The sequence below is a fragment of the Phaenicophaeus curvirostris genome, chromosome 3 (assembly GCF_032191515.1).
Source record: "Phaenicophaeus curvirostris isolate KB17595 chromosome 3, BPBGC_Pcur_1.0, whole genome shotgun sequence".
Classification (NCBI taxonomy): Eukaryota; Metazoa; Chordata; class Aves; order Cuculiformes; family Cuculidae; genus Phaenicophaeus; species Phaenicophaeus curvirostris.
In genome coordinates, this window is record NC_091394.1 from 15590164 (window position 1) to 15616932 (window position 26769).

General features: G+C 36.9%; 1 protein-coding gene across 9 annotated transcripts in view; it reads left to right on the forward strand.

The window, feature by feature from the left end:
* The window catches only part of COBL (cordon-bleu WH2 repeat protein), a 202972-nt gene that overhangs the window by 138639 nt on the left and 37564 nt on the right, over positions 1 to 26769 (forward strand). For 6 of the 9 annotated variants that reach the window (XM_069853419.1, XM_069853418.1, XM_069853416.1 and 3 more), the window contains 2 exons: positions 11783 to 11921; positions 14775 to 14945. In XM_069853419.1, coding sequence (XP_069709520.1) covers positions 11783 to 11921; positions 14775 to 14945 — 310 coding nt within the window. Of the gene's footprint in view, positions 1 to 11782; positions 11922 to 14774; positions 14946 to 18726; positions 18884 to 26769 lie in introns of those variants that run through there. The other 3 variants (XM_069853423.1, XM_069853424.1, XM_069853422.1) reach the window with 2 other exon arrangements.

A 26769-nucleotide genomic window follows, 5' to 3' on the forward strand; every position in this document is an offset into this window, starting at 1 on the left:
TCTTTTCATGTCTGACAAAACAATGCTCAGATGGCAAACATGAAATGAGCCAATAGAGCATCAGATAATGTTAGCTGTGCAGTCTGGATGCTTAATTTAACTAGACAAGTACACTCCAGTTTGGATGAGTGATGCAGACCCAAATTAAAAGAAAGAGAGAAAAGTGCAGTGATGGCTGAAGGCTTATTTTGCTGTCATGTAAAACATCAAATTTAGGAAGGCTGAAAAAAAAGCTGCTAGTGAAAGGGAGCAATTTGTACTTCTTTTTATGAGAGAAAAACCAGATCTAAAAATTAATTCTGGTATATACACACTAAATCACACATTGATTTTTTTTAAATAGTTATCAAATGCTATAGCTCGATGATAGGTGCACTATAATAGCTACTCAGTATCTTCAGAGTATCAGTTAAGGTTATGTTACATTTTAATGTTGCATTACAGAATTTTCTTCTCTCTCCATCTAAAGAAGTTCCATAGTTTCAGTTCAATTTGCCATCTATCCTCTTCTACAGCTCCTAATGTTTGACTTTGTGTTGCTGCATATTTATTTACTAGCATCATGTGTCCCATTTTAAAAGCAAAATTTCAGAAAGCATTTTAATAACTTTAGTCATCTTTTTTTTAGGCAACCAACTTATTTTCCAGGAGTTTAAGTGTATGTGTGTGTGTGTCCCTTTTTTTTTTTTTAATTTGTATTTAATTCACTTATTTTTCAACTCTTTTGTGCTGTAATTTTAAATAAAGGCATCCCAGTGTGGTGAATTAATTAAAGGCACTCTTAGCCTTCTCAGTCACAAAGTGATTTAGTGGAGTTGATTATATATTTTTCTGAAATTTGGCCAATATGAATGAGGATGTTAGTGTAGAATTTCAGTGGAAGTTTTGATGTTAGCCAGAAGGTGCAGCCTCTCAGAAGTGCTAGAGGAGGTAAGACTGAGTTTACATTGGCCCTTTGAGAATCACAGTCAATTAAAAGGTTTTGCTGCAGATGAACTTTAATTTTAAAATCTTATTTAAAATTGCAGCTTTTTCCAGAAAGGAGAGTATCACATCTTTATCTTGGAGGTAAAAAAAGGTACTGCTGCATAAAAGCAGTCTATTGTGTGTGTTTACCACATTTTTAGAAATAATATTTTTTTACAACTTTGTCCAGAATATATTAACCAGGTGAGTTCAATAGTGTTTTAAATTGCTTATCTGCTTTAACTGAAGGCTGGAGTGTGTGGAGTGCAGAGAATTTCACATTTAGACTTTGATAGGCTGTTACTGTAGAGGGGTGGGAGAAAGTCATCTACAAAATGTTGTAAGAGTCCTCTATGGTCTCCTTCCCTGGTGTTCTCTGCAAAGTAATCCAGTCCTGCCTTCTAACCTGTGAAGATACAATCTCTCAACTGATGTCACAGTCAGAATGACCTTGTAATCCTTAATATGTTACAAGAACCCAAACAAGGTGAGCTTGCAGTGTTTTTTTTTATTTTTACCATTTAACATACATCACAAAATAATCACAAGGGTAAAAGATTTCTTCAACAGGAGGGCTTCTGATTGAAGACAGGAGTTAATAAAATTGATACTTTCATTTTTTTGCAAGAAAACATATATCATGATAACTGAGTACTTGGATTACATGCGTGAAAAATCTTGGAATAGTCTTTTCACCCACTTCAGTAACGTTCCTGATCTTCTGCAATAATCCAGTCGCTTCTGGCTGCGAGTTCATAGATCACCTGCCAACTGTTTCTGAACAGGCTATCCTACCTGCCTTGGGAATAATACCACAATTTACCATCTGGTGAGATCACGATAGTATCGCTTGACCTGCACATGTGGTCTCTGTCAAGCGCTTCATTGAAAACTGCCAAGACATCAGGGCCCGAACATACTGTTCTGTGCAGCCCTGGATTTTGGCAGGGTTGCAACATTTAGTAAGTAAACTTCATCTGGCTTGCAAGTCACGGGCAAATAGGACAGGCTGATGTCATCGTAAGCTTTAATTCTCATTAAAGAGAAAGTATGTGTCAAGTAATTATGGGGTTTGTTGGGCAAGGTGTGTAGGGCAAGTTAATAGACAAAGATCATTTTAAGCAGCAAGGCTTCTGAAGAACTGGCATTCAATAAGCAATGAAGAATAGCCCTAACACTGTGCTTTGTTTAGAACCTGCATTTGTGTCACTTTTCAGATTTTGTCTCCACCTTTCTTAGATCCCAAGTAAAAAGGTAAAAATGTATATAATGAAAAAATTAAGTGAATACATGATGTGTAAATCAGGTTTAATATAATGCCTCGGTGGCATTGCATTCTGGTCATTGTTTAGCCAAATAAGAAAACAAGAAAATACATCGCGAATAAGTACATTCTAGTAAAAACTGCTCTCTGCTGCTTCAAGCTGTGTTTTGTTTGATTTAATTCACAGTCATATCCTGAATGTTGGGAGAGGGGAATGCAAATCCAGTTTGTCTAACAGCGTACCACTTCAGTTTTTCCTCTTCAGAGGATGGATGGTGCATGTTACCAGGAGAAATAACCACCTTATTTTGTTTGCAGTCTGCTCACCTTAATCAGAACATCATAGCTAAATAGACAACCCCTGAGTCCTGCTCAGCTCTGTGTTGCTGACAGTTCCAGGCGTGGATAGCCAGCACCGTGGTGGGTTTCTTTAACAAATCATCACAGCAGTGTCTGTTTCTAATTTTGGATGATGAAAATCTTATTCTTGTTGGGAGTAGCTTGATGTAGAGACATGTTGCGCTACAGTCCCTAGTAATACTTCAAATTGGCACTGTTGTATCACTTTGCAACCTCCCCATCTTCTTATTTTCTGAAAATTGTGAAAGTGGTGTTTTCTAGCTACCATTCATAAGTGTTGGGAGGAATTAGAGTGAGTGGAAGTTTTCAGGGGGCACTGGGAAGGGATCACGCAAAACTATCTGTTGACTGCCCAAAGCATGTTTGCTAGGCGTTCTATGTGCCTGCATATGGAAAGGGCTGATATGAGGGAGGGATGAACACTGGAAATAAGTCAGGTATGTTTTTCTCTAAATGGAGAAGACTTCTGAGGTAATTGCCTAAGACTTGGCGCTAGGCGCTAGGCACTAGAAATTCAACTTGGCTGTCTCTGCATAAGAGAATTGTAAGAGTAGAGGAAAATGTAAGCTCCAGGGAGGTGTGTCGCTTAGTGGAAGTAGAAGGGGTAATGATTCTCTTTGTTCCTGGTCAAACATTTGTATGATTTTCTTTTGCTCTTTAGCCCTAACAGATTTTAGGCTACAACCCTGACGAGCTGGGGTTGTTTAACCTGGAGAAGAGGAGGCTGAGGGGTGACCGTATTGCTCTCTATAACTACCTGAAAGGAGGTTGTAGAGAGGAGGGTGCTGGCCTCTTCTTCCAAGTGACAGGGGACAGGACAAGAGGGAATGGCCTAAAGCTCCTCCAGGGGAGGTTCAGGCTGAACATCAGAAAAAAATTTTAATGGAAAGGGTCATTGGGCACTGGAACAGGCTACCCAGGGAGGTGGTTGAGTCACCTTCCCTGGAGGTGTTTAAAGGGTGGATGGATGAGGTGCTGAGGGGCAGGGTTTAGTGATTGATAGGAATGGTTGGACTTGATGATCCTGTGGGTCTTTTCCAACTTGGTGATTCTGTGTGTGAACCCATGCTTCTGGTAGAAGATTGGACAAAGTTGCATAATAAGTTTTGCAGAACTTCAGGCAACTCATAACATCTCTCAGATTTTTAAATCCAGACAAGCAGATCAACCAGTCAGCCAGTGTGTAATCCTGGATGCAAGACTGAGGGAAGAAAAGATGATGTATAAATTCCTTATGCCACTGCCATTTGCAAAGGTAATGAGTCAAGGAGACATCATTGATCATGTCAAACTCACTGACAAAGTTGTCACTAAGCTGCAGTCCCACTGTGTGTTTTAAACTCTTAGAAATGTTTGTTGTAGTAATTGTATTGCTCTAACTAAAAAGATAGACACAAATATGCAAAGAAAATTTGGAGTTGTTTTTTTGCCATTTTTGTTCAAATTCTTTAGAGGAGAAATGAATCTTAGTAGTGGTGGGTTTAATATGTGATTTTTAAGTGTTTGAGTTTTTTTGTTGTTTTTTCCCCGTGTAAATGAAGACTTAAACGAGGAGGATTACATTGTATTCAGGGAAACAGAGGAAGTTCAATTCACTGCCAAAGCAAACATCCGCAGACTTGTGTAGTCTGCATGTTTAAATGCATGTGAAAATATTTGGTGGTGTAGAGTGACTTCCTTGAGTGGAAATAATATTGCAGCTAGTAATGAGATTTTGCAAAAGAAGGAAATCACAGCTATCTTAGTAATTTAACATCTCAAATTTGTTTAAGGATAGTTTCCTGTCTGACACATTTAGCTGAACAAGTTGAAGTATTTAAAGAAGATTAGAATGACATTAATTTTTAACTGCCCTTGACCATGACATTTCACAAAGGGTGTGTTCAATAAAAACAGATGGAAAAATGAGCTTGCCCCTTCACCTTGTAGTGTCTTTCTGGTGTCAACTGATTGAGCTTTCTGTTGCCAGTCAGCTGCATATTCAAGGCTTTCATCTTCTTCATTTTATGATTAAAAAAGCAATACAGCATAGCAATTTCTGTAAAATCCATTAATGTTAAGGTGTTTTTCTTTAAGGTGTTTTCTCTTATTCAGACTGAGATATTTTTGCAGTCACATCTTCATTTTTGGTAGTGAATACTAATTTTCATCACAAACCCCTGTTTAATACCAGAACTATATAATGAGAAAAATTTAATTTGAAATGAAACAGCGTAACAGTAGGCAAAATGATGCAATATTTTGTGGCATCTGATTAAAATATTAATGGTAAGGGTATTTTCAGAAGAGCAGTGGAGTTTGCACTATAGTTAGAAGCCAGACTTCCCACTTAACGCAGCACGTGAACACTTCCAACGGCAAAGCACCTCAGAAGCTGAAGCTGAGAGTATGGCTGGGGTGCAGCCATCATGTGAGCCAAACACAGTACAAGGAAACATGGTGCAGAACTTCAAAGTCAGGAGGAAACACCTTGATACAGAATGGCATTGTCCTGCTTGAAGGCTTAGTTGGTATTAACATTGTGGACTTAGCTCATGTTGGCAGTAGCTTGGGAATCTCCTATCTAAACTTGTTCTATTTCTCTGTGAGATTGGTGTGTCCAGAGTAACACAAGCTAGTTACAGTAGACACTGATGAGTCTAGTCAGTCCAAATGTTAGTCTTGCTATCACAGCAAGCATTCCTTAACTTCGTCTGGCTTATTTAAAATATCTTTTTAAGTATATTGTTCATTTTATTGTCAGGCTTGTGGGATCCAACGCTGAAGAATCAAGAGATACAGAACTAAAATATTGAATCCAGAGAAACTGGTTGCTAATTTCCAAAGTGTAATTATTTCTGTGCATTTATAAAAAATGACAAGTTTTTGAAATAATATCCTCTTTAAAACTGTTTCCATGTGCAAGAGTTTTTTGGTATCCCTGTGTATGTTGGTTTTGCAGTATGTTGTTGCATTGCATGGGATCCTAGTAGGCATATTAAATAAACCACACAAATGTATTCTGCAGCATAAGGACGTGTTTTTTGGGAAACACCAGGCTGCTGTCTTTAAATGCTGTTTGTAACATACCTGTGGATTAAGTATTCAGTTTTTAATCAAGTTGGATGGCTACTACCCAATAAGGAAACAAGCTAGAGAAGGTCAATGCTGAATGCCAGTTTAATACAATGTAACTTACCATGATCAGCCTCATGAATTGCTCATATGCCCAGTTTCTTTGAAAGCTCCCTGAATTTTCCTTTGTCAGTATATGCCAGTGAAAAACCTAATGAAGTATGACCTGTCCAGGGAATATTAGACATATGAGTAAATGTTGTTCAAGACACATTAATGTTCAGTTGGGACTTCTTGTGGTTTCTAGTGCTAGGCATGTTGAAGCATCTGTTACACTGTAAAAATGCAAAATCAGCTGGATGGAATAGCTTTTATATCATCAAGTTTAGTGGACAGATTTATGTCCTTATTCTGCAGCTGAAAGATTTATCTCTCTGATTTTCCTAGAACCACTTCTCTTGGATCAAAATATTTTCTTCTCAACTGCTTTAAATTATGTAGGAAATCATAGCAAGATATTTTTTTTAAATCCCTGAAACCATAGATCTCACTCACATACCAGCTTACCGCTTGTCTTTCACACTATGGAATAGAAGCTTTCACGCAGTTACAGTTATATCAAAAGTTAAAAACTGGTTAATAAAAGATGTGTCTTTTCTTTTTACTTGTAGAGCTTCTTGTAAAATGTCTCTTAATTATTTCAAGATTTCTTAACATTCTTTGTGAATGGGAGAGAGTTGGGATGATACTATTGTTTGTTCAGTTACAAGTTAGGTCTGAATTTTTCTCTGAATCATATCTAAACACTGGTGATTCAATAGGCATTCTGACCCCACATGATATCGTCACCAACAGGTGTATCAGAATCTGGCATGTTTAAATCACAGCATGTCTTTAGTCAGTGTTGGATGATAGAAACCAGTTTATAGTCAGGGCACGCCAGTGATTGAATCCATGTGGGTTTTATTCCAGTCCTTTTTATTTACTTCTAAAAATAATTTCTACAAACATTCACTCATTGTTTTCCCAAACAAGACATTTTGTAAACATATTAGACAGAAGTCACAATGATGCAACCATTCTATAAAACAGTAAAAGATCCTAATATGTAACGTTGCATAAAAAGGAGAAAGAAGCAAGAGAGTATATGATCTTACTTCACATACAGTTTATGTTATGTGCTATACACTTTTTTGGGTTTTATATGCTAAACCACCATGGGACACCTGTTAAAAATCATTATTCCAGTTCATAATCCTGTTGCTGATAGAATGTGTGTATCACATGGAGCTACAATGTTTGAGCAGGAAGAAAAATGCTTTAAGGAGAATTTTGTTAAATAGCAAACCAGGAAAATTTTTATGTTTTTGAGGTTCTGGTTTTCCTATGGCAAAATGATAGTACTGAAAGTAAAAGGAAAAATCTGCTGCCATAAGGCAAAGGCTTCTTGTAGTGTTTTTGAAATCATTGTGAAGAGTGGTTTGGATTTCGAAACGCAAACTACGCGCTTTTTTTTTTAACATTTCAATCACGTATTGACTAAATCCACTAAGGGTTTTCCATGAAGGCACAGTTAGAACTGTACAGACCTGTGTATCAGTCATCTAGGCTTTGTCCAGTAGGTGTGGACAGCAGCTGAAACAGAAGCTTGCAGTTGTTCAGGGAAAATCTGTTTCAGGTAACTCAACAGGGTTCTGCATGCTTTTAGTGTACAACTCAAAGGCTTCCCATGGCAATTTTTAAGTTGTTCTTTCCTACTTGTGTATTTTTACCTGGTTGTATTCACTATTTTGGAACACCTTCATAGTTGCAAGGTTCTTTTCTACTCAAGGTATAATGGCAGTAATTACAACATTACAGTACTTTGTTATTTAATAAGGATGCAGTATATGCACTTTCCAAGGTTGCATTAAGCCCTTTTTCTCTACCATCTACAGCAACAGTGTGATCTGTCTGTAACAGAAGAGACTTGGGTATGTGTAGCTCTCCAAGAATGCTACTGTGAAATCTTTAATCTATGGAGACAGTAGAGTGAGATTTTCTTCTTGGCCAAAGTAGGAATTCAGAAAAATGATATATAGTTAGTGTCATCAAGTGGGTTGCAAATGTTGGTAAATATTGTAAGGGCAGAGGAGCAAAAATTAATGCTATAATTTCTTGTTTACAGGAGTTTCAGTTTTGGGAGTAGTAAACCTGCAGTAAATGTAGGCCTAGTTTGGTCTGTGAATAGAAGAAAGGTGACATTTGCCAGATAACTTAGCAATTACTGCCATAGGTAGACGTTTATGTTGGAAAGATTAATAGTGAATGGTAGATAAATACAAAACCAGTGTCTGACCTGAGAGTAGAGGACAGGCAAGGTAAGGCAAAGGAGTGGAGCTCTCATTGGAAATTTATTTGAGAACCTCCTTGTCTTTGAATGGTTCATCATTTTTTGGTGCTGGTTGCTTTTTTCCCTTGGGCCTCCCTTAATAATTTTCATTGATTTATATTCACTGCAACCCAGCCAAAGAAAATGCTGGACTCTTATGCATGAGGAAGCTCAGACTCATTTTACACATCTACTCTTAACTGCATCCACAGACCTTTTGTAAGTAAAGTACCTTCCAAATGCTGCAAATGGAAGATTTCAAGCATTAGCCTTGTAGGACTCTTACACACAGTTTTGACATGTAACCTCCCAACGACATTGTTGTTACACTCTAAGTATATTCTAAAGTCTTCTCTAAAGCCTTCAAATTTTAATGAAGATGCTTAGCTTTCACAAAAGGAAAATACATTCAGGATGTACGTCACATATTTTGTCTGCAATATTGAAAGTTTTTTCAAACAGCATGTGAGCCGTGAGAGGAATTTAATGGAAAATTGGGTTTTGCGTCGTATGTGGTCTCATCAGTACAGGAACAGAAGTGGCACTATTTGTCAGACGTAGGTCCTTTTGATCCACTTTATTCATTAACTGTAGTCAGAGAATACTTACTAACATCTTTGAAAATTATGTATTTGTTGCATAACAGAAGCTGACCTAGTAATTCGTTCCAGTTAAAAGTGCTAGATAGGTGAAGCACAAGTGCTAAGATTAGGAAATACTCTGTTATGCTCAGAGACAAGCTCCTGTAACAGAGTTTGGATGGGAAATTATTTAGATAATGTTGTTAGGGCTTGATTCCATTATTAAAGAAGCAGCCAACCATAACAAATTACTTTCAAGTTCTATGGTTTTGGTGTATACAATTGCAAGAAAGAAACAGTGATCTTTGAGTTTTTTCCATTTATGTTTATCCTCATAGGTTTATGAAGGTTGGCGTTAAAGAACTACTTTTAACAATTTTTATGTCCTCTTCTTGAATTAGTTGGTTCTTGTATGCATTGTAGTGTGTCTGGCTTTAAACAAGCTTTTTATCTTCTTTATGGTGTTTGTGAAGGATTCTGCAGTTAGCTGACAGTATAATAGAAGCATTTTCATGTGTGTATTTGATCAAACTTGCATTATTGCAGTTGAGCACTAGCTATTTTCTACCTTTTTCTTTAGCTATAGCAGCATGTTTATCTATACATCTATCTAATGTTCCTCAGAAGATTCAACTAAATAAGAATGCATAGAGCTGAAAAAGATAAGCTGGCTTCTTACAGAGATTTCTTCTTCGTAAAGTAGTAATGTATCTTTGAGGAATTTGACTGTACCAAACGTTCTTCACCCATCTGGTACTTGGGGAAGGGTGGTTAATGAGCTCTGTTATTTCAAGTGGAAATACACGTTTCCTTACTTTCTGCCTTGATTCTTAAGATTTCCTAGAATTATCTTTTAAATCACTGGTCCATCCATTTTTTGTCCTCAAGTAAAATGACCTTTCTGTCAATGTGAAAGCTGCAAAAATTTCATTTAATAACTGCAAACATCATGACTTATGCTTGTAACGTATTGTGGAAATTCAGATGCTATCTCCTAGATGATTCAAGTTCTTCACGCCTACTGAATTTTGGAGACTGTGGTCAGATTAATCAAAGCCCCCACTTTGATAAGTTTCTCTTTTTTTAAGGTAGTATCCTGAAGAATAACAATGCAGTATTAAATGCTCTCACATATCTTTAGTTATTTAAATGCAGTGTAGAAGAATGTGGGGTTTTTTCCCCATTTGCCAATTTCCCCAAATAGACATGAAGAAGAATGTAGCATTAGGTAGCTGTCCTCCATGTAATTCTTCCTCTGTAAGTCAAAGCCGAATGAATATTTTTCACTGAATAGTTTTCGAGGGTCAACTCAACATTGGGCATTCTGGTTCTATAAGAATTTGAGGGCTGCAGGTGTGGGATTCAACTTCAGTGAGTTCTTACCACTGACAGGCAGTTTCCTCATCAGGAGAGCTGCTCTGTCTCAGTATAGAGTAACACCATAGCTTCAGGAAAAAGTTTTGCAAAGGAGCTCTAAAATTTTGCTGTATCTGCTCCCGAGTGTTTGACCTGGTCCTCTTTTCTGGTATAAGTCTAATTTTTCAAATGCCATGAAGTTTGGTAACCAAAATTGAAGTATGCAAAATTACTAGTTGTTGTTAGCTTTCTTGACCATTTACTATGCCGAGCTTTTATCTAGATTAACCTCCCTGGCTTTAGTCATGTGCTGTATCCAGTGGACATACAATGTAAAATGCAGAAATAATCCATGGTAGTAGGAAGCAAGACCAGGGCACCTTTCTTTTACACCCTCCATCACCTCCACCTTTTAGAAACTGTTTGCTGCAAAGCTGCAGCTCATCCTGGTTAACATTCTCTGTCTAGTGCAGTTACTTCCAAGTGTCTCCATGTGCAGAATTCAGGTTCAGGTGGAAAGTGTCCAGTTGTCATGTGGCACTGTGATTAAAGCATTATCCTGAAAGATGGGAACTGAATGTTTGTGTTTAATAACCTAAGACTCTCCTGAGTGCTTTTACAAAAGAAGTGTAAGTAAAGGAGGCTCTGTTCGTGTCCTGCTTGGTAAAATCCATTTATTTTCAGTTTTCACTCAACGAAGGAAAGGACTCATGTAAATGAGTGCCTTTGCTCTGAACTCTGGTAATAGCTTTGAGCAGTGTGAAGCTGCTATTTGTTTAATGAAATCTCCCACAACAAATGTATTTTCAGGGTTTATTAATCCTCTGGATTAAAGGAACCATTATTATTATTTTTGTTGTTGTTTAGGCTTTTGAAATATTACGAAACCACCAGGCAGTTCTGTTTATTAGATATCTCCAGCTATGGGGAGTATCAGGATGGACAGAGCAGTGAAGTGATGCATGTGAGGACTGGGGAATGCCAAAGTATGCCCTGAGTGGGCAGCTCCCATTACCCTCTGCTTCAGCCAAGCCTGGTTCTGTCTAGTGTTGTCAGGACCTTTCAAATATAGAAATTCAATGGATTTTCTGACATGTTTTTGTTATTATTGTTTTTCAGTAAAAAGGAAAGAGAACTAAATTCCAGCAAGCTGCAGAAAATGTTATGCAACCCAGTGAAACACAAGTTGGTTGTAATAAAATATTTCAGCAGCAATGAATTCCTATCTAGCCACCCAACATGTTGCAATTATTGGAAGCTGGGGTGTTACGGATCTTCAAAACTATGTCTGTGAAGTCCAGTAGACATAAATAGAGTGCAGTATGATCTCATATCATCATACAAGCAGACTTTCAATTCTGATTCTTCTCTCAAAAGTCCTTAAACAGGAAAGTAAACAAATGAGAGAGAGGAGTTGATTCCTTAAACATACCGATTGGAGTATTTAACCATAATTTAAGGTCTGAAGAAACCAATGGAAAAACAAGATCATGCTGTGGCTCAAGCTTAACAACCCATGTAGTGTCATACTGTGCATTGCTGAGTGTTGGGCTCTCTAGTTCCCTTTTACCAAAAACATGAATTTTCTACTAGACTGGTATTTCTCCTGTGACGTTCATCTGTAGTTCTTGTGCCTTTCCTTCTCTAGGTGCAGTATTACTGGATCTCTTCTGATCTGTCTTTTTAATCTTCTGTTGACGTAACATATGATCATTATAAATATACGGTTCTGAGAAATTAGGTCATTTGACAATCATGGGGATTTTAGTTACTGACGGTTTGCAACATCAACAAAACATATCCTTTATGCCTATTTTTCAACTTGGCTAGATTTCACAAGGAGCATCCCTAAATGATCTGCGGAAAAAGAAGAGACGTGCCCCTCTTCCACCAGCTGCATCTGCTCCACCCACTCCTGCCATGCCAAGCAGGTCAGAAGAGAGGGAAGACAAGAGGAAGAGCACAATGGGTGAGAGACATTCTTTTTTCCTGTGTAATCCTGTGCATGAGCTTTCAGTGCTCACTGTTTGGAGTTATCCTTAATTCTGTTTTGCTGTGAGTTCAGGAACTTATGTAACCTCTGTAGAAAAAATGCATTTGTTTGCAGAATGAAAGTCTGGAAATCAGTTTCTATATATTACTTCTTTTAATGGCACCGTTCAGAGTAGTAAAAAGTAGATAACACTCATTGGATGATTTGAATGTTTGGTACAAGCTGGATATCTAAAAGCACTGAAATACGCAAATAGTAAATGGAAACACTTGTAAATGAAGATAGGATAGGAAATACTGCATGCATCTGAAGCCATGGGTTTCTGCTAGAACTGGAGTACAGTCAAGGTAATTCAGCATCTCCTCATGTTCCTAATGCCTGAAGATGTTTTCTTTTCCTGTAGTACTCCAATTATTTGACATCAACTGACCATATTCAGTGAAGTTTTTCTTTTTAATTTAGTCTTCAGTTTTGTTACAAATCAATCTCTGTTGAGTCTTTAGCCAATCAGTAGAAGAAAAGAACTGGTTCTCTCAAAGGAATGCTCTATAGAGCTGGAGACAAAAGAAACTCCAGTCTTCAGCTGTATGTGATACCACGGTCACTGTCATACAGGAAGACTGAAAGAAGTTCTCCCAAACCTCTGTTGTTTTCCAGCTGCGGGGTTATTCAGATCGGTGGGGCTTTGCCTAAGTGAGGACCCCAAGATTATTCTTTTAGCAAACAAAGTGATTTTGTGATGGGTAACGATATGAGATAATAACCCCCCATATTGCAACTCATTTTTCAGTACATTAAGAGAATCATTCTTCAAGTGCCCTAATGCACTCAGGGCACTTCAGTTCATGCCTTTGACCTCGTGTTTCATAAAAAGCCTAAGACATACAGATATGACATCCTGTCATACATAATTGCTTACATTACAAATGCCTCACAGTTTAGAAAGAAACCTCTTGGCTTTGTTCCAACATTTATTTTCAGTAAATGCTCCACATTTAATGCCTCAGCATTTATGTAGCAGTGGGAGTCCATTATCTTGTGACATGTTCGGCTCCATTGACATCTCTTATTTAAACCCTCTAAAGGGAATGTTATCATTGTGCCATATAATACAGGAGTTTTCAGCAAATCGCCTTACTTTTAACCATTGCAGATGTCCGAGTCACTCACTCCTCATGCTCTGCCCTGCTGCTGGTCACATATTGATGACATTTGGTACTTTAACTTTTTCCAAGTATTCACTGTGTTTTCTGTTAGTGCACAGACTATAACAGATTAAATAGAGTAGAGCCACTTCTAGTCTGTTCAGTACTGTGTACATAAGTGCTTGATGGTCAAAGTCTCCTACTGTAGGATTCTGTGGTATCATTTACTTTAATGGAACCTTATTAATTTACACCGACAAAGAACTCATGCTACAGTAGCCCAATCTTCGGTGCTTTTCAATTTTCTGCTACTTTCTTGAATTAATGCATTCATTAACGTGAAAAAACGTCACAGCAAGGTAAGGTTGGTAAAACAGCCTCTCTTCTGGGCCCATGCAGGAAAACTCTGAGCAAGCACAGATGGCTCTGAAAGCAAGAGAGAGAAGCTGTGAAAACAGCAAGACTGTAGTAAGGGGAAGAGCATACTGCAAGAAATCGGCAGCCACATGACGGAAAAAGGATTAAAGCTACCTATGTATCTCCAAAGTTAGCCCCATGAATCCTATCAAAAGAGCCTATCAAAAATGCTCTCAAACGGGCAAATTCACGTCAACATTGAATACTGAGTCCTTTATTTTGACCCTAAGTATTGTGCCCAGTTTTCTCAAAGCAGTGAAAAAGGGTATGTACATTTGCCAGCATTAGATTATGTCTTGATTCTCTGGAAGGTAGTGACTCCTGAGTAGAAAATCATAGCGGTTTAATGTTTTTTTCCTCCGTCTTGGTGCTACTTCCCTTCTCAGCAGCACCATACCATGAATTTAGGAGTATAGGAATGATTAGAATAGATTGTCTTCAGCAGTGACCACAGCAGATGCTTGAGGCAGGTTAGGAGAACAGAATGAGCAGGTAGCCATGATTCCTCAATGTACTTCTGGCTTCTAAGGATTTTCCAAATTGCAGTAGCTCTAGGTCTGTGCACTACAAACTGGTAGCAGCTTTTTGACATTGCAAATAGTTAATAGACTCTAGTACAAAGGTACATGTGTTTATTTAATAATTACACATAGCATTGAAATAAGCTGTTGAAAAAAGTTATGAGCATTTCCTTTGGTAGATTAAAACCCTGGTTTGCAAAAAAATTACTTAATCATCTGCTTCTCCACAATGTCAAAATAATAAAAGACCTACTCAGAAAAAGAAAAGACAAACCTGCGAGTAGGCCTGCTTCAAAATATTGTCCTGAAGCATTTTCCTCTTTCTTTCAAAGAGTCAGGAAGATAGCCATGTAAAGTATCCTAGAGGTCAACAAATTTAGGCAGTTTGGCGCTTCAGAAGGTAAAAATACAAGACATTTTTCACATTTGCTTACATAGCTTTTTTAGGTTTTTTTGTAATGAAATATTTTTTTCCTCCTTCCTTATGTCTGCCAAAACTGGTGATTTTAACTGTTAGATGTGATGGACATGTGTCTGCTGGGCACAGTCCTGGTCCTGTTGCTGTTGGTTTAAGAAAAACCTATCTTTTCCTTCTCCCGTTTCTTTGGGAGTAAATAAGAGCAAAATTAGATCCAAAGAGATTTTGGATGTGGGTAAGGGAAAATCAATGTATGTTTAAAAAATAAGAGTAAATAGAGCAATCATTATCTTGACAATGAAATAACGAGTAATTGATCCCCCTGTAGGTGATGGACGGCAGATGCCACAAAAGCCTCCTAGAGGCACCATTCGTGGTCCACCCCAGTTAGTGATTCCCCCACCCCCACCTTACCCTCCTCCTGACAGAGACATTGTGGATCCAACAGTCTGTTACAAAGAAGCAGATGTTACAGCACCAACAGAGCTGGTACATAAACGTATGTTTGAAAATATTTGTATTTGCATTTCAATTCTTTTGATGGTTACTCTCAGGGGTAGCTTTTCCAGACTTTCCTCTCTGCTCTGTAGACATGCATGTCTGTGTTTTTGCTTTTTTCCAGTTTTCCAGCCTGTTGTCTTTTAAAATGCCCAATGCAGTGTAACTAATTAATATAAAGTAAACAAAACACTTGTTTGGACACAGTTTTGCAGATGAAACCTGACTATTGTATGGTAGCATTTAAAAATAATCATCAGACATTGTGACTTTGTGCAGCTAGAAGCAAAAAATCTGTTATCTTGTATTAATTCTCCATGTTTGTTTTTCTATACTAACATTTTTTTCTGTCTTGAGAGACTAGTCTCGGGAGACAAGTTTCTCGGAGAGTCAATAGGTCTATCAGTCTGGGCTGAGAACTACAGGATGTTTGCCTTAGGAAGATTAAAACATTTACAGGAGCTGTATATTGTTAAAGACCCTCCTGCCCTAATGCATACATGTTCCTTTCCGTCTCTGGATATTCCTTTGTCTGCTCTTCCCTTTGGGTCCTAACAGTTATCAGACAAAAGAAATATAATATTTTCCACATCCTAGTGTAATTGTGAAAAGCACATTTTCGTGCGAGTTTTTCATGCTTATCCATTGACTGTCTTTAAATCTTGGTACACAATCCAAGTCTTTGATCATGTATTATGTTCCCCATGGGTTTGCCCTGCATACCCACGTCTATCCTGTAAAGGCAGCAATGCTCTGCATGTTATGGAACCTTAGGGATGCACTTCCTTTGAAGGTCTAGGAGAGTGTCTCCTAACCATGGGATAAAGAAATGTCTCCATTAGCTGCTAATTTTACAAAAGATCTTTTTCCAGGACAGTTTCTTTACCATAATTATTCTGCAGGTAGCAGTTACTCTGATACATTAATATTGATGTGTTTGCAGTTGGATACCAGCTACATCTAAGGCCTTATTTTTCAAATCTGTTCTGAGGAGATTCAGCTGGACAAATTTTGCCAGAGAGGGAGAGAAGGAAATTAAAGAGATTCATACTCACAGAAAACCTGAATCTTACTGAGGATTAACACTAATTCATTTTTACCAGCATATGCACAGAAATCATATCATACCTAAAATAATATATTTAATTTTTTTCCTAGATACTATCAACTTGCCTACGGTGTTTTCTTTATTAAAATTCTGTTGCGGCCTTCTTTGCATTAATATTTCTGCTTCATTTGAGTTTCTACCACTGTTATTTTGCAATAATTTCCCAATCTACCTTGGTGATCACATACCCTTTAATCAATGCAGCTCTGATTTTATCATCCTGATCATTTGCTCTTAAATAAACTCAATATCCTGGACCAAAGGATTTGATTAAGGTTGTACATGGGAACATAACATGAGTTTTTATTATCCTCAGTTTACTGAGAGCAGAATAGTGCTTAGTGAGTACTTACTTTAGACTTAAAGCATCAGTGTTGAAGTGGGACAGTTTTAGCTTTAAAATTATGCTGTGCTCTGCCTAGATAAAGACACGTGTATACTTTCACACAAGAGAAATATACATAGATGTACCCATGAGAGAAAGCAGCATGTACGACAGATGCCAATTACGTTGCTTAATGCTATTCTGAAAGGTGCTTAGATATTGTAGTGATTGAGCAGTATAAGAGCAGCATTTTGCAATGATGTTTTTTATTGCCTGAGAATGCCTCAAGCAGTGCAAATAGGACTTGGGCGGTAGACTCAAAGAAGAAAAAAAATTTCTGTGTTCGTAACTCTAACCTCAGTAAATGTGTGTTCTCATAGAACAAGGTGGGAATGAAGATAAGCTTTTGATGCCAGCTATTGATAAAAGGCATATTTGTTCTGAAGTCACTCTCAGCAGCAGTTTGTCTTTCACAAGATGAAATCCCATTCAGAAATTAAAATTCTGTGATCGTGTGGACTTCAAATTCTTTTTCATTACAATCTATGACATTCTGTGAGGCACCATACCTCACCCCTCATTCCTTCCCAGTAAATACGCTGTTGTCTCGTTGTGCTCCGGGAAATCCAAATTGTGGAATTTTCATTTCATATAAGATGGTGGTAATCACTATTCACAGGGCTTTCAAAACTTGGGTGGAGTGTGTCATTCATGAATAATAGGGCTTTTGGGTAGACACTTAGGCACTTTTGACTCAAATGCTAAGAATCTCTTCCACGAACAAGAGTACGAGTGTTCCTCACAGGTTATGCTCTTTAATGTTTTTGTTATGATTACATGATCTTAACTTTTGGTCTGGTAGAACCTTAGTTCTGTGTTGTGTGTGTGTGTGAAATGTTATGTTCATGAGGTCCTTTCCCCTTCCTTATCTTACTGATCAGATTGTTCATGGCCTGTGATTCTAACACTGGCTGCATTTGGGGAGTGCAGAAATGGAGATTGTCACCTCTGTTGCATGACGTTTGGTTATGTCATCCAGCTTGTGAAGTTCCCAGTGAGTCAGTAGAAAGTTCTGTGCTACTTACCTCAGGTAAAGTAAGCACATATTGAAAGAATGCTACACCTAGATGAGCAACTAAAACATAATACTCTGAAATCTTTTCAAGTTGCTTACTAGAAAAAATGCAGTATTCCTGTGAACCTCCATAATTAGCCCTTTATTTGTTTTGTTATGAACTATTATTAAGAAATGCAGTAAGAAATTAAAACCTGTTTGGAAATGAATAAGCAGTTCACCATTGCGTAGAGTGAAATTGTGAAGTTACATTCCTACTCTGCTGGATAAAAATACTAGTGAAAGGGGCTTGACAACTGAACTTTAAATTTCAGAAAGTGTTCTGTCCTTAAAGAGCATATCTTGGTTTTTAACTACAGATCAGAATAATCAATCGTCACTTGACCAGAAAGTTTGAAAGGGATGAAGGAGTGGGCATAAGCATTTCTGAGTTATTTTGTGTACAAGACGTATGCTACTAGTTGATGAATAATACCAGGTTAATTTTAAAGAACAAAAAGAACAGAAATGAGTTTTTTCTGTAAATTAAATTTTTAATGTTTTTCCTTATATCATTGATATATTAACAGTTAATATAAGCCACATGACAAAAGCTGTGACAGTTTCACAAGCAATTTGGTTGTACTTCTTCAGTCACCTTACATAGATATCTAGTTTTTCACAGCCATTAGGGATGGTGTCCAAGTGTTGAACTTAGTTAACTTAAAGCAAATATAAGTAGGAAAACTCACAAAGACAAAACTACATTTTCGTACACATGATTCTAAACTAATTGAGAACTGCAGACTGATGGGTAGAAAATTTTGCTGGCGAGTCACAGTGCACTGTCTCAGAAGGTATCTGTCAAGTGACTTCGCCTTTTCTTTCTTAAGGGGTGATCTTTAAAGCAAGAGAACTTGCAAATGTGAGACTTAATCCACCATCACTCCTCTTATTCATCCAGCCTGATCTGAGGCTAAAGAATGAAGTTGAATCTCCAACATGATCTATCTTGGACCTTCTGGAGAATTAAAATTCAAGCCAAGTAAAGTAGAATTTATAGACATGCTGCATATTGGTGGGAGTTGTGCTTTTGGAATTGAGTTAGTTTATACATGAACCCAGGCAGGCAGTCTCAGAGCATTTGTGGGATTACAAATTTTAATACATATGACCATGCACCTATACCTCTTTCGGGCATCTGATTCTTTAATATTACTGAGCATGCTTGCCATTCTGCTGTCTGATGTACACAATATTCATAATTTTATCCTTTTATTCTTTTCCCCCAACAGTTTACTGTTGTGCATCATTCCCTTCATATACCAAGCGTGTCTGACAGACCTTGCCTCTTCCTATGACCTTCACACCTCTGAACCTCCTGTTGCCTCTGATTCTTCTGTTGCCTTCCTTCCTCCCCTGCTGGAAAAGAATCTTTTTTTCTGACTGAGATTTTGGCTTCCTTTCTTTCTGAACTCACACATTCTCTTTTAATTACTATTGATTATTTTTGGCTGTGGTTCATCCTCATTTGTGAGATTCATGCTCCAGAACTGAATGCTGTGTTATATAAATCTATATATCAGCCTCGTAAAGATTATCCATACATTTTTTTTGTTCTTTTTCAAAAGATTGTCTTTATTTTGAGCCATGGTTTAATTTGTTTTGGTGTTTCAAAGAGTGTGTTTTTTGGATGGGATGTCTTACTTTCAATACTGTCTAAAGATTTAATGAAAACTTCCTAAAAACATTTTTTGTTTTGGATTTCTTTCTTCTGTTAACTTAGGTATAACATTCTGCATTCTCTAATATATTCTGTTCTTCCTTCATTGCATATGTTTTGTTCCGTTGGAACAAAACTAGAGCTGGGTATGGCCTAGTCAAGTTGAAGTGCAAGATTCTTTATATATTTTGACTATCAATCACACCGCTGAGGAAAAAAAGGAAAAAAAAAAAGAAGCAGAAAGATCTGTTGTATCTATAAGGAGCCTAAAAGGAATACTGAGAACCAGTACCAAATGCACTGATTCATAGGCTTCATCCTGGTGCATATTGTGAGTAATTTTATCTTCATGCTTGAGAGATGTTATGGAAAACAAGGTGTGTGTTCTGTTTCTGTAACAAAAGCTGCGAACACTGTTTGCTCAAGATAAATCTCGTTCCACAAGTCTCCTTTTTACAGTTGCATTTGGAATATTCAGTGAGTTATAATTAAAATATCAGTTATAGGATTGTACTTACCAAATACTACTTTGTGCTGAAGAAAGTTCTTTATGCGAATGGCCCATAAGGCATGTATTTTTAATCTTTCTGAGCTATAAACATAAGTTTTATGAGTTGCAATAGTGCACACACCCAGAAATATTCTGACCTCATATGTACCATGATTTAAGACATTTATGTTATTTAAATGAGTGAGTTGCATTACATAACTAATTTAAATGATGAAAAATTATTGTTTTACCCTCAGGCAAATAATCATGTTCATCTTGGAATCCTTTCCAGGTAGGCAAAATGGAGAATAAGAAAGGAAAGCATTCCTACAGATAATGTGAAACATGACTAAAGAGGAGTTTGATGGTTTTTAATACAATTTTGACATGTAGTTAATAAGTTTTAAGCGATACTTCAGAAAGTACACTCAATCCCCTAAAGGTCTTCTAATAAAAGTAGAGTAGAATTGAACTCTCTGCACTGCCAGGTACTTTGTAATAGTTTCTTAAGACAGGACAATGGTTTAATTGTAAGTCTTCTTTTGAAAAAAGCCAGTGAGCTGGTAGGTGTTCACGATGTGAAGATTAGGCACCTAATTTACCCGTTCTCATTACTCTGTTTACATCCTGTTTGTAACTTCAGAGTTACATACCCTGTGAAGTTCAGACTGGTATAAAAATGTAATAAAAAAGTGGTAAACCAAAGTTTTTTCTGTCAAGTACAATGTAGAAGTACAGTGTATTGTAAAAGCAGTTCTTTGTTTTAACACCAGTTTAGCTTAAAGGAGGCTTGAATTTTCAACAAAATTTCATTTTCAATGAAAATCATGCACTGCTTTGAAAGAATACAGCTATGGCCCCTCTCAGTTACATGAGCTGACAAGTTTGCTGCGAAAAGCTGTCTCTTTGTAGATGGTCTGCTCAAACTCTTGAAAGCTTTAGGTGAGAACTCAAGAAGTTCATTACTTATCATTAGTTTACTCTTTTTCTGTGTTAAAATGCAAAATTTTCCTCTAAAAGTGTTTGTGGGAATTAACATTTTTTTCTGAAAATAACCAGTTTAAGATAGCCAGCTCTGCTTTTCTGAATTTAAAAAAAAAAATCTTTGTTTCTGCTAGCTTTTATCCTTTTTTTCTTACAATTTCATAAATGCCAAGTATGTATACAGTATTAAACAAAACTTTAAAAATAAAGAAGAAAAAATGGCTGCATCTGTACAAAAAATAATCTTAATTATAAGAAATTATGCTTATGCTACAGCATTAGCATGTTTAAAACCTCACATTACTATCCACATTGTGGGGAAGAACTTTAAATGACACTCATTAAATCCAAATCTGTTCAGTGGAATTGCACAGATACTCTGTTTCACAATTGTTAATTCGTTAAGAGTGTGTGTGTTTATGGGAACATGAACTTGCTGGAAGTTTGGTTCACAGGCACTAGCATAGCACTGAGGTACAGTTGGAGAATCCCTGCTTATTCCGGCTTTGACACAGGATTTCTAACATCACCTTGATTTGGATTCTGGAAGAGAATGAGAGTTTTTCTGTAAATTTTAAGCAACAAGAAGAAATGTCAGTTTAGGTCAGTTTGATGGAGTCTTAAATTAGTAGTGGTATGAAAGGACATTGGCTTGGTTATACTCCTTTTATTTTCACCATGGAGACATCAAATGCGTAGTGAGAATGGCATGGAGGAGTTGATAACAAATTCACTACTATGACTACTGTTTTTCATCAAAACACTCTTACAAAGTTAGTAAGAAATACATTTTATATATTCAGGATTTATCTGCACTTCCAAACAGCAATGCTCAAATACTGGGGTAAAAAAAAATATCCTCCCTAAATTGGAAAATATTATTGAGCCCTTTCAGGATGACAAGTAAATGCATAGATTGCTTATAAATCAAAACAAATTCCAGCATTACAACTCCAGTCTCAATGACAGCGCTCTAGGAAATAAGGACAGATGTATGATTTATGATTAAACCTATTCTGATACCTGATGAACGTACTCAACCCCTACTAAGTCCAGTGAATTAGAAACAGAATAAACTTCTTGGTGCACAGTTTTTACTGAATAGCCACATAAATCTTTTTTTACGTCGACCACCAGAGGGAGCCGATGTTGTCATAAAGCTGTATTGGGCAGCAATCAGAATACTGCCGAAGGTGAATTTTAAGCTAGTAGGTAGCACATTTATAAAAGTTTTTCAATTCTCTAAGAATTCTGTAAAATTAAACTTAGTTTAATGAGTTGTTTTTTTGAGCAACTAAAAGGAAAAATAAATATTTTTTTCTAGATTTTTAAAAAATCATTTTTATCGCAAATAGGAAGATGGAGATAAGATCATATTAGTAGGTGACGCCACTGTGATGGCATCTTCCAGATGGAAGCTCAGATTTTTACTCTAGGCATTCTTGCAAAAGGTGGTGGCATGTTGGTTTGGCTATTATATTGCATAGATATTGCCTATATATTTATGGCAGCTGTGTCCAAGATGAAGAAATTAGCACATATGGTTGATGTATGTGCTTAAGAACAAGTGTGCAGGAGAAAGTTAGGTTTAGTGTCAATATAGAAAGACCTGTTCTGCTAGAAATATTTATCAGCTTGAGTTTTAGCATTTTAAAAGCATGAGCAGATTGTTTTAGTATCCATGCTCTTTCACAGACAAATTGCTTCATTCCCAGGAAGTCAGTCATTTGAGACTAAACTCAAGGATTTAGAGGGTCTCCAAACGTCCTTAAATATCTTCTCTACACATAACACTTTCTTTTTTTTCCTTAGGGTTGAAATCTTTGAAGGTGGAAATTAATTTTTCCTTTCTCACTGAGCAGCTGAGTTTTTTTTCTTTTCCAGTGACAGGGAATACTATATGATACTGTAGAATGCTAAACTTCGAGCTCATTCCATTTGTATCTTTAAGAAATGTGCCGCTGATCTAGAACTGAAACTTATTCTGGGCAGATAAAATATAGAGAGAATATTGTAAATATATAAATGGAAAAAAGAAACATTTCTCTTTTCGTTGAGTTTTAACTGCAGCTATTTAAAATTGTCTGTACCATCTAGAGTGCTCAAATAGGTGCCAAGGGACAGTAGTTGGTAGAGAAATCATCAAGCCCAAATTGTATGGTGAATTGCAAAGGCCGATGATGTATTTATTTATTAAGCATATGGTCATGCAGTCTATCATATGCCTATCATCTGCTCCCGTGTTCTGGATTTGTAAACTGTGTGGTCATGGTTCTTGTACGCTCATCATTTGATGGTAAGTGCTGCTTTAAGACCTCTTTATTGTCCTATCCCAGTATAAAAGGGCCTCTTTGTGAGAGTTTAGGTCTGTGAGTGTGTGTATAAGAGAGCATTTCTGTCTTCTGAACTTGGCTTCCAGTCACTGCCATGACTCTCAATATATATTTAGTACATGCAGTAGGCACCATTTATCTTTCCATACTAAAATACATGTTATTTTAGAAGACCAAGTGTAACTTACTCCATCCCTCCAAAATTACAGCCATGTTGTTTTCTAATGTCATTGCAAAACTATGAATTCACCGCTCAAGAACAGTGAGACAAACTTGTCACTGTTTACAGACTTCTTATTCAGATGTCTCATGTATAGTATGTCAATAGACTGCTGTATAACACTTTTATGGCTAGAGAAGTCCACTTTTAAAATTCATTGTTGACAGAACAAAAAGTGGCAGAATTCTTTATTTATAGAATTATAGAATAGTTAGGGTCAGAAGGAAACTTGAAGGTCATCTGGTTCCAACCTCCTTGACTTGGGCAGGGACAACTTCCTCTAGATTAGAAGGTCTAGAAGAGCTTGCACGTAATAAACTCTGCCAATTTTTGCTGAGGTGGAGAAGGGGGAAGGTGATCCTGTACTTTTTTAATGGAAGAATCTGCTGCTTTTATTCTTCTTTTACAGCATATGCTTCTATGATGCTCTGACTTCAGGTGGTAAAGGACTGCTGAAAGGATCAAGCCCAGTAGCAAGAATGAACTATTTCAGAAATTTATACCATACCAAATAGATATCAATTATTGAGTCCTTTATATCCCTTGAAAATGAAAGAATTTTTTTTTCCTGTTCACTTCTGATGAGAAAATTGTGAATTTGGGTGACTGGATCTGGTTCATTTTCTCATGCCTTGAGAAAGTTCTGAAGAAGGAGACACAGGCCTGAGTAGAGATAACACCAGTTGCAAAGGGGTATTTTGTATTTGTTTACATATTCACTCTACTGCCTGCCATGGTATTGGAAATAATACTTGCAATTTTACAGACTTTGAGCCAGAAGTCAGTCCTACTGTAAGGGAGCAATATGCCTTTCGTTATAACAAAATATTTTCTGGTTACATTGAGACTGGACTCAAATAGTCTTTCTCGTCTCATTTCCTGATATTGAAGTTTTTAAGTGGTTATTTACCTATTTCATAAAGTGTGGAATAAAACGTAGCTTCACATTTCCCATCCTGGCTAAATGCAAAGACATTTCTCATTCCCTTGCAACCTAACTCCATGTCTGTGGATAAATTGTGAATGTTTATTCTAAGTGAAACCTAATTCCCTGTTTTCCTCTTCCTTAGTCAAAATAAGAGTAGTTTAACTCTGTGAGCCGTCCCTTTCATAACTGAGTGGCATCTTAAACATACTCTGTTACACTCAGGCAGAGGAATATGAAGAAATCATCACATCTATACAAGTAGATAGACTTAGACTTTGTCAATAACAAGCCGGACTAAATGCCTACACCTAGACAAATACATGCACGCAGTGCGAGTGGGTGTGTGAGAACTTTAATCCTGTGTATGAATTTGAGTTTGCGCTTGATTTACACATGATGTATGGACCCTATCAAAATGTAAGGTTGGCATTTGAAATGGCATTGAAATTTGTAGCGCGGAATCCTACTGATTCAATTGCAGGTGATGCACAGAGAGCTACAGAAAGCAAACTGTTGAAGATTTCTGTATTCTCTGTCCCAGGTAGGCGATAATACCCACAACAAAGTGCTTGCCCGTCCTTGGAGATGCTCATACTCAGGTTTTCCTATTCCCTTTCAAAGCCAGTAAACAGTGACTAAAATGCCTGCCTGCTTTCTTCTAAGAAATTGAGAAATCTGGCCATGCACGTTCACTTCTGGGTTTTAGGGTCTGAGAGAGCAAAAGGCTGAGAGCAGAGACAGAGTTTCTTTTGTCAGCTTCTCTTATGGATTCCATAATTGGTTCCTGGAATGGATAAAAGAATTACTTTCCAACTGACTGTAGCATAAGCAAAGGTGGGGTGTAATAGAGGACAAAGGCCTGAAATAAAAGAAGACCAAAGAAAGAATGGGAAAGGAGGATTATGACAGCCAAGTATTTTATTTTCTCTTAAGACTATTGTGATTAAGAGGTGAAAGTAAAGTTGCTAAATGTATGGTAAACTCTTATAAACAGCAGGAGGACTAGTAGGGGACTATCTGCCTGTTAGAGCAAACAAAGAAGTCAACTAATTTTGTAACTTCAAGAAATGAAAATTATTATTGATATCTGATTTTTAAAACACGTAGGTTAGCACTTTTCTTCTTTTCTGTCACATGATTATTTCTTTCCTCAGTTATTTCACTTGATGAGAAGTTAAAAACTAAAGGGAAAAATATTTTTCCAGTTTGTAAAAACATAAAAGTTAATGGAGAAATATTTTCCACATTTTTTTCTTAACTATGTGATAACATGCATTCCCTCTGTTTATAAGGTGCATCTATAGGTGTAACAGTTAAGAATTGAATGTAAGAATTCTTATAATTCATAAGTTAGAAGAACTATGAAGAATTGAAAAGACTGTAAGAACTACTAATCTAGTGGCTTTAAATTCAGAAGAAGAGCTTTACTTACTTGGCTTTTACTTGTAAGAGATGAAGCATTTTGGATGCTACACAGTCTCTTATACTTGATTTACTATACAGAAAGCCTCACAGTGGAACGCTAAGGGCTGTAGAAAGGCCAGCCTCTATCACTTCCTGATGTTACTAGAAGGAGGACTGTTTCAGGGAATGCGTGGGTATTTTTTTTTTATTCTGAAATGCTTTTTGGGTACTACCAGTTCTCAGACACGTTAAATCAATGCTTGGGGTTGGCGTAATTCTTTTTCACCAGGTAAAACTTCTTTCTCCAAAAAAAAGAAGAAAGCTTGGGGTATTTTTTTCCCCAGAAGAAATCTTGTTTCAATAAAACACTATGTACGTGAACGTTTCATTGATTATTTATAATTTGATTTTTTTTTTAACTTTTAAAACCCTCTTTTGCTTGTATTCAGAAAACAAGAACAATATGCTGATTAACTGACCCATCAGTTAAAGAATCTTAGAGGTTTAAGTCTCCAAGCTTCCAAATGAAAACATTTGGTTAAAAAAAAAAAGGCATGCATAGACTGTAATTTGCTTGTTTACTCCACTCCCTTGTGGACATGCCCAGCTTCCTCTGTACCTGGCAGCTTTCCTGTGCTGTATTCATCAAGCTAATCAATGGGATTCAGATGTTCCTCAATTAAAATCACTTGTCTTCAGCCTGCTTTTATAAAGGGCACAGACTGTACTAAAAAGGCTTTTCTTCACTTTCAGGGTACATTAAATACATGCCACTTTTCATAATACAAAGCTTTTGCAATGTATCAATTGCATTTTTTTTACACAAAAAATCCTTGCACAGGGAAACTCCTTGCGGTTTTTCCACTGAGTTAAATTAGTGCCTGTGAGAAAATGAGCAGACTGAAAGCAATGGAGAGAGAAGTTTTTAAACTTACATGATGTAACATGAAGTGTAGTAACAAACCAGCAGCTTGATTCTGTACTGGTCTGATAGGGGGTCTCAGTCTAAAGTGAGAAAACAAGCTTATGATATCATGCAGAAATTATGAGCAGTTGAGAGAATTAAGATAATGTTTAGGCATTACTGTACAAACTGTACTGTGCAAAGTGGAATAGTAGCCAATCACACCTGCTGAATTTGTTTCCAAAACACAGTCCTTGTGTGGTGGGTTTTAGGAAAAAAAAAGAATTGGTTATTTGGATTTAAAAGAGGACATGCCTGTTCTTTTAATGTTCATTTTAAGTTAGAAATAAGA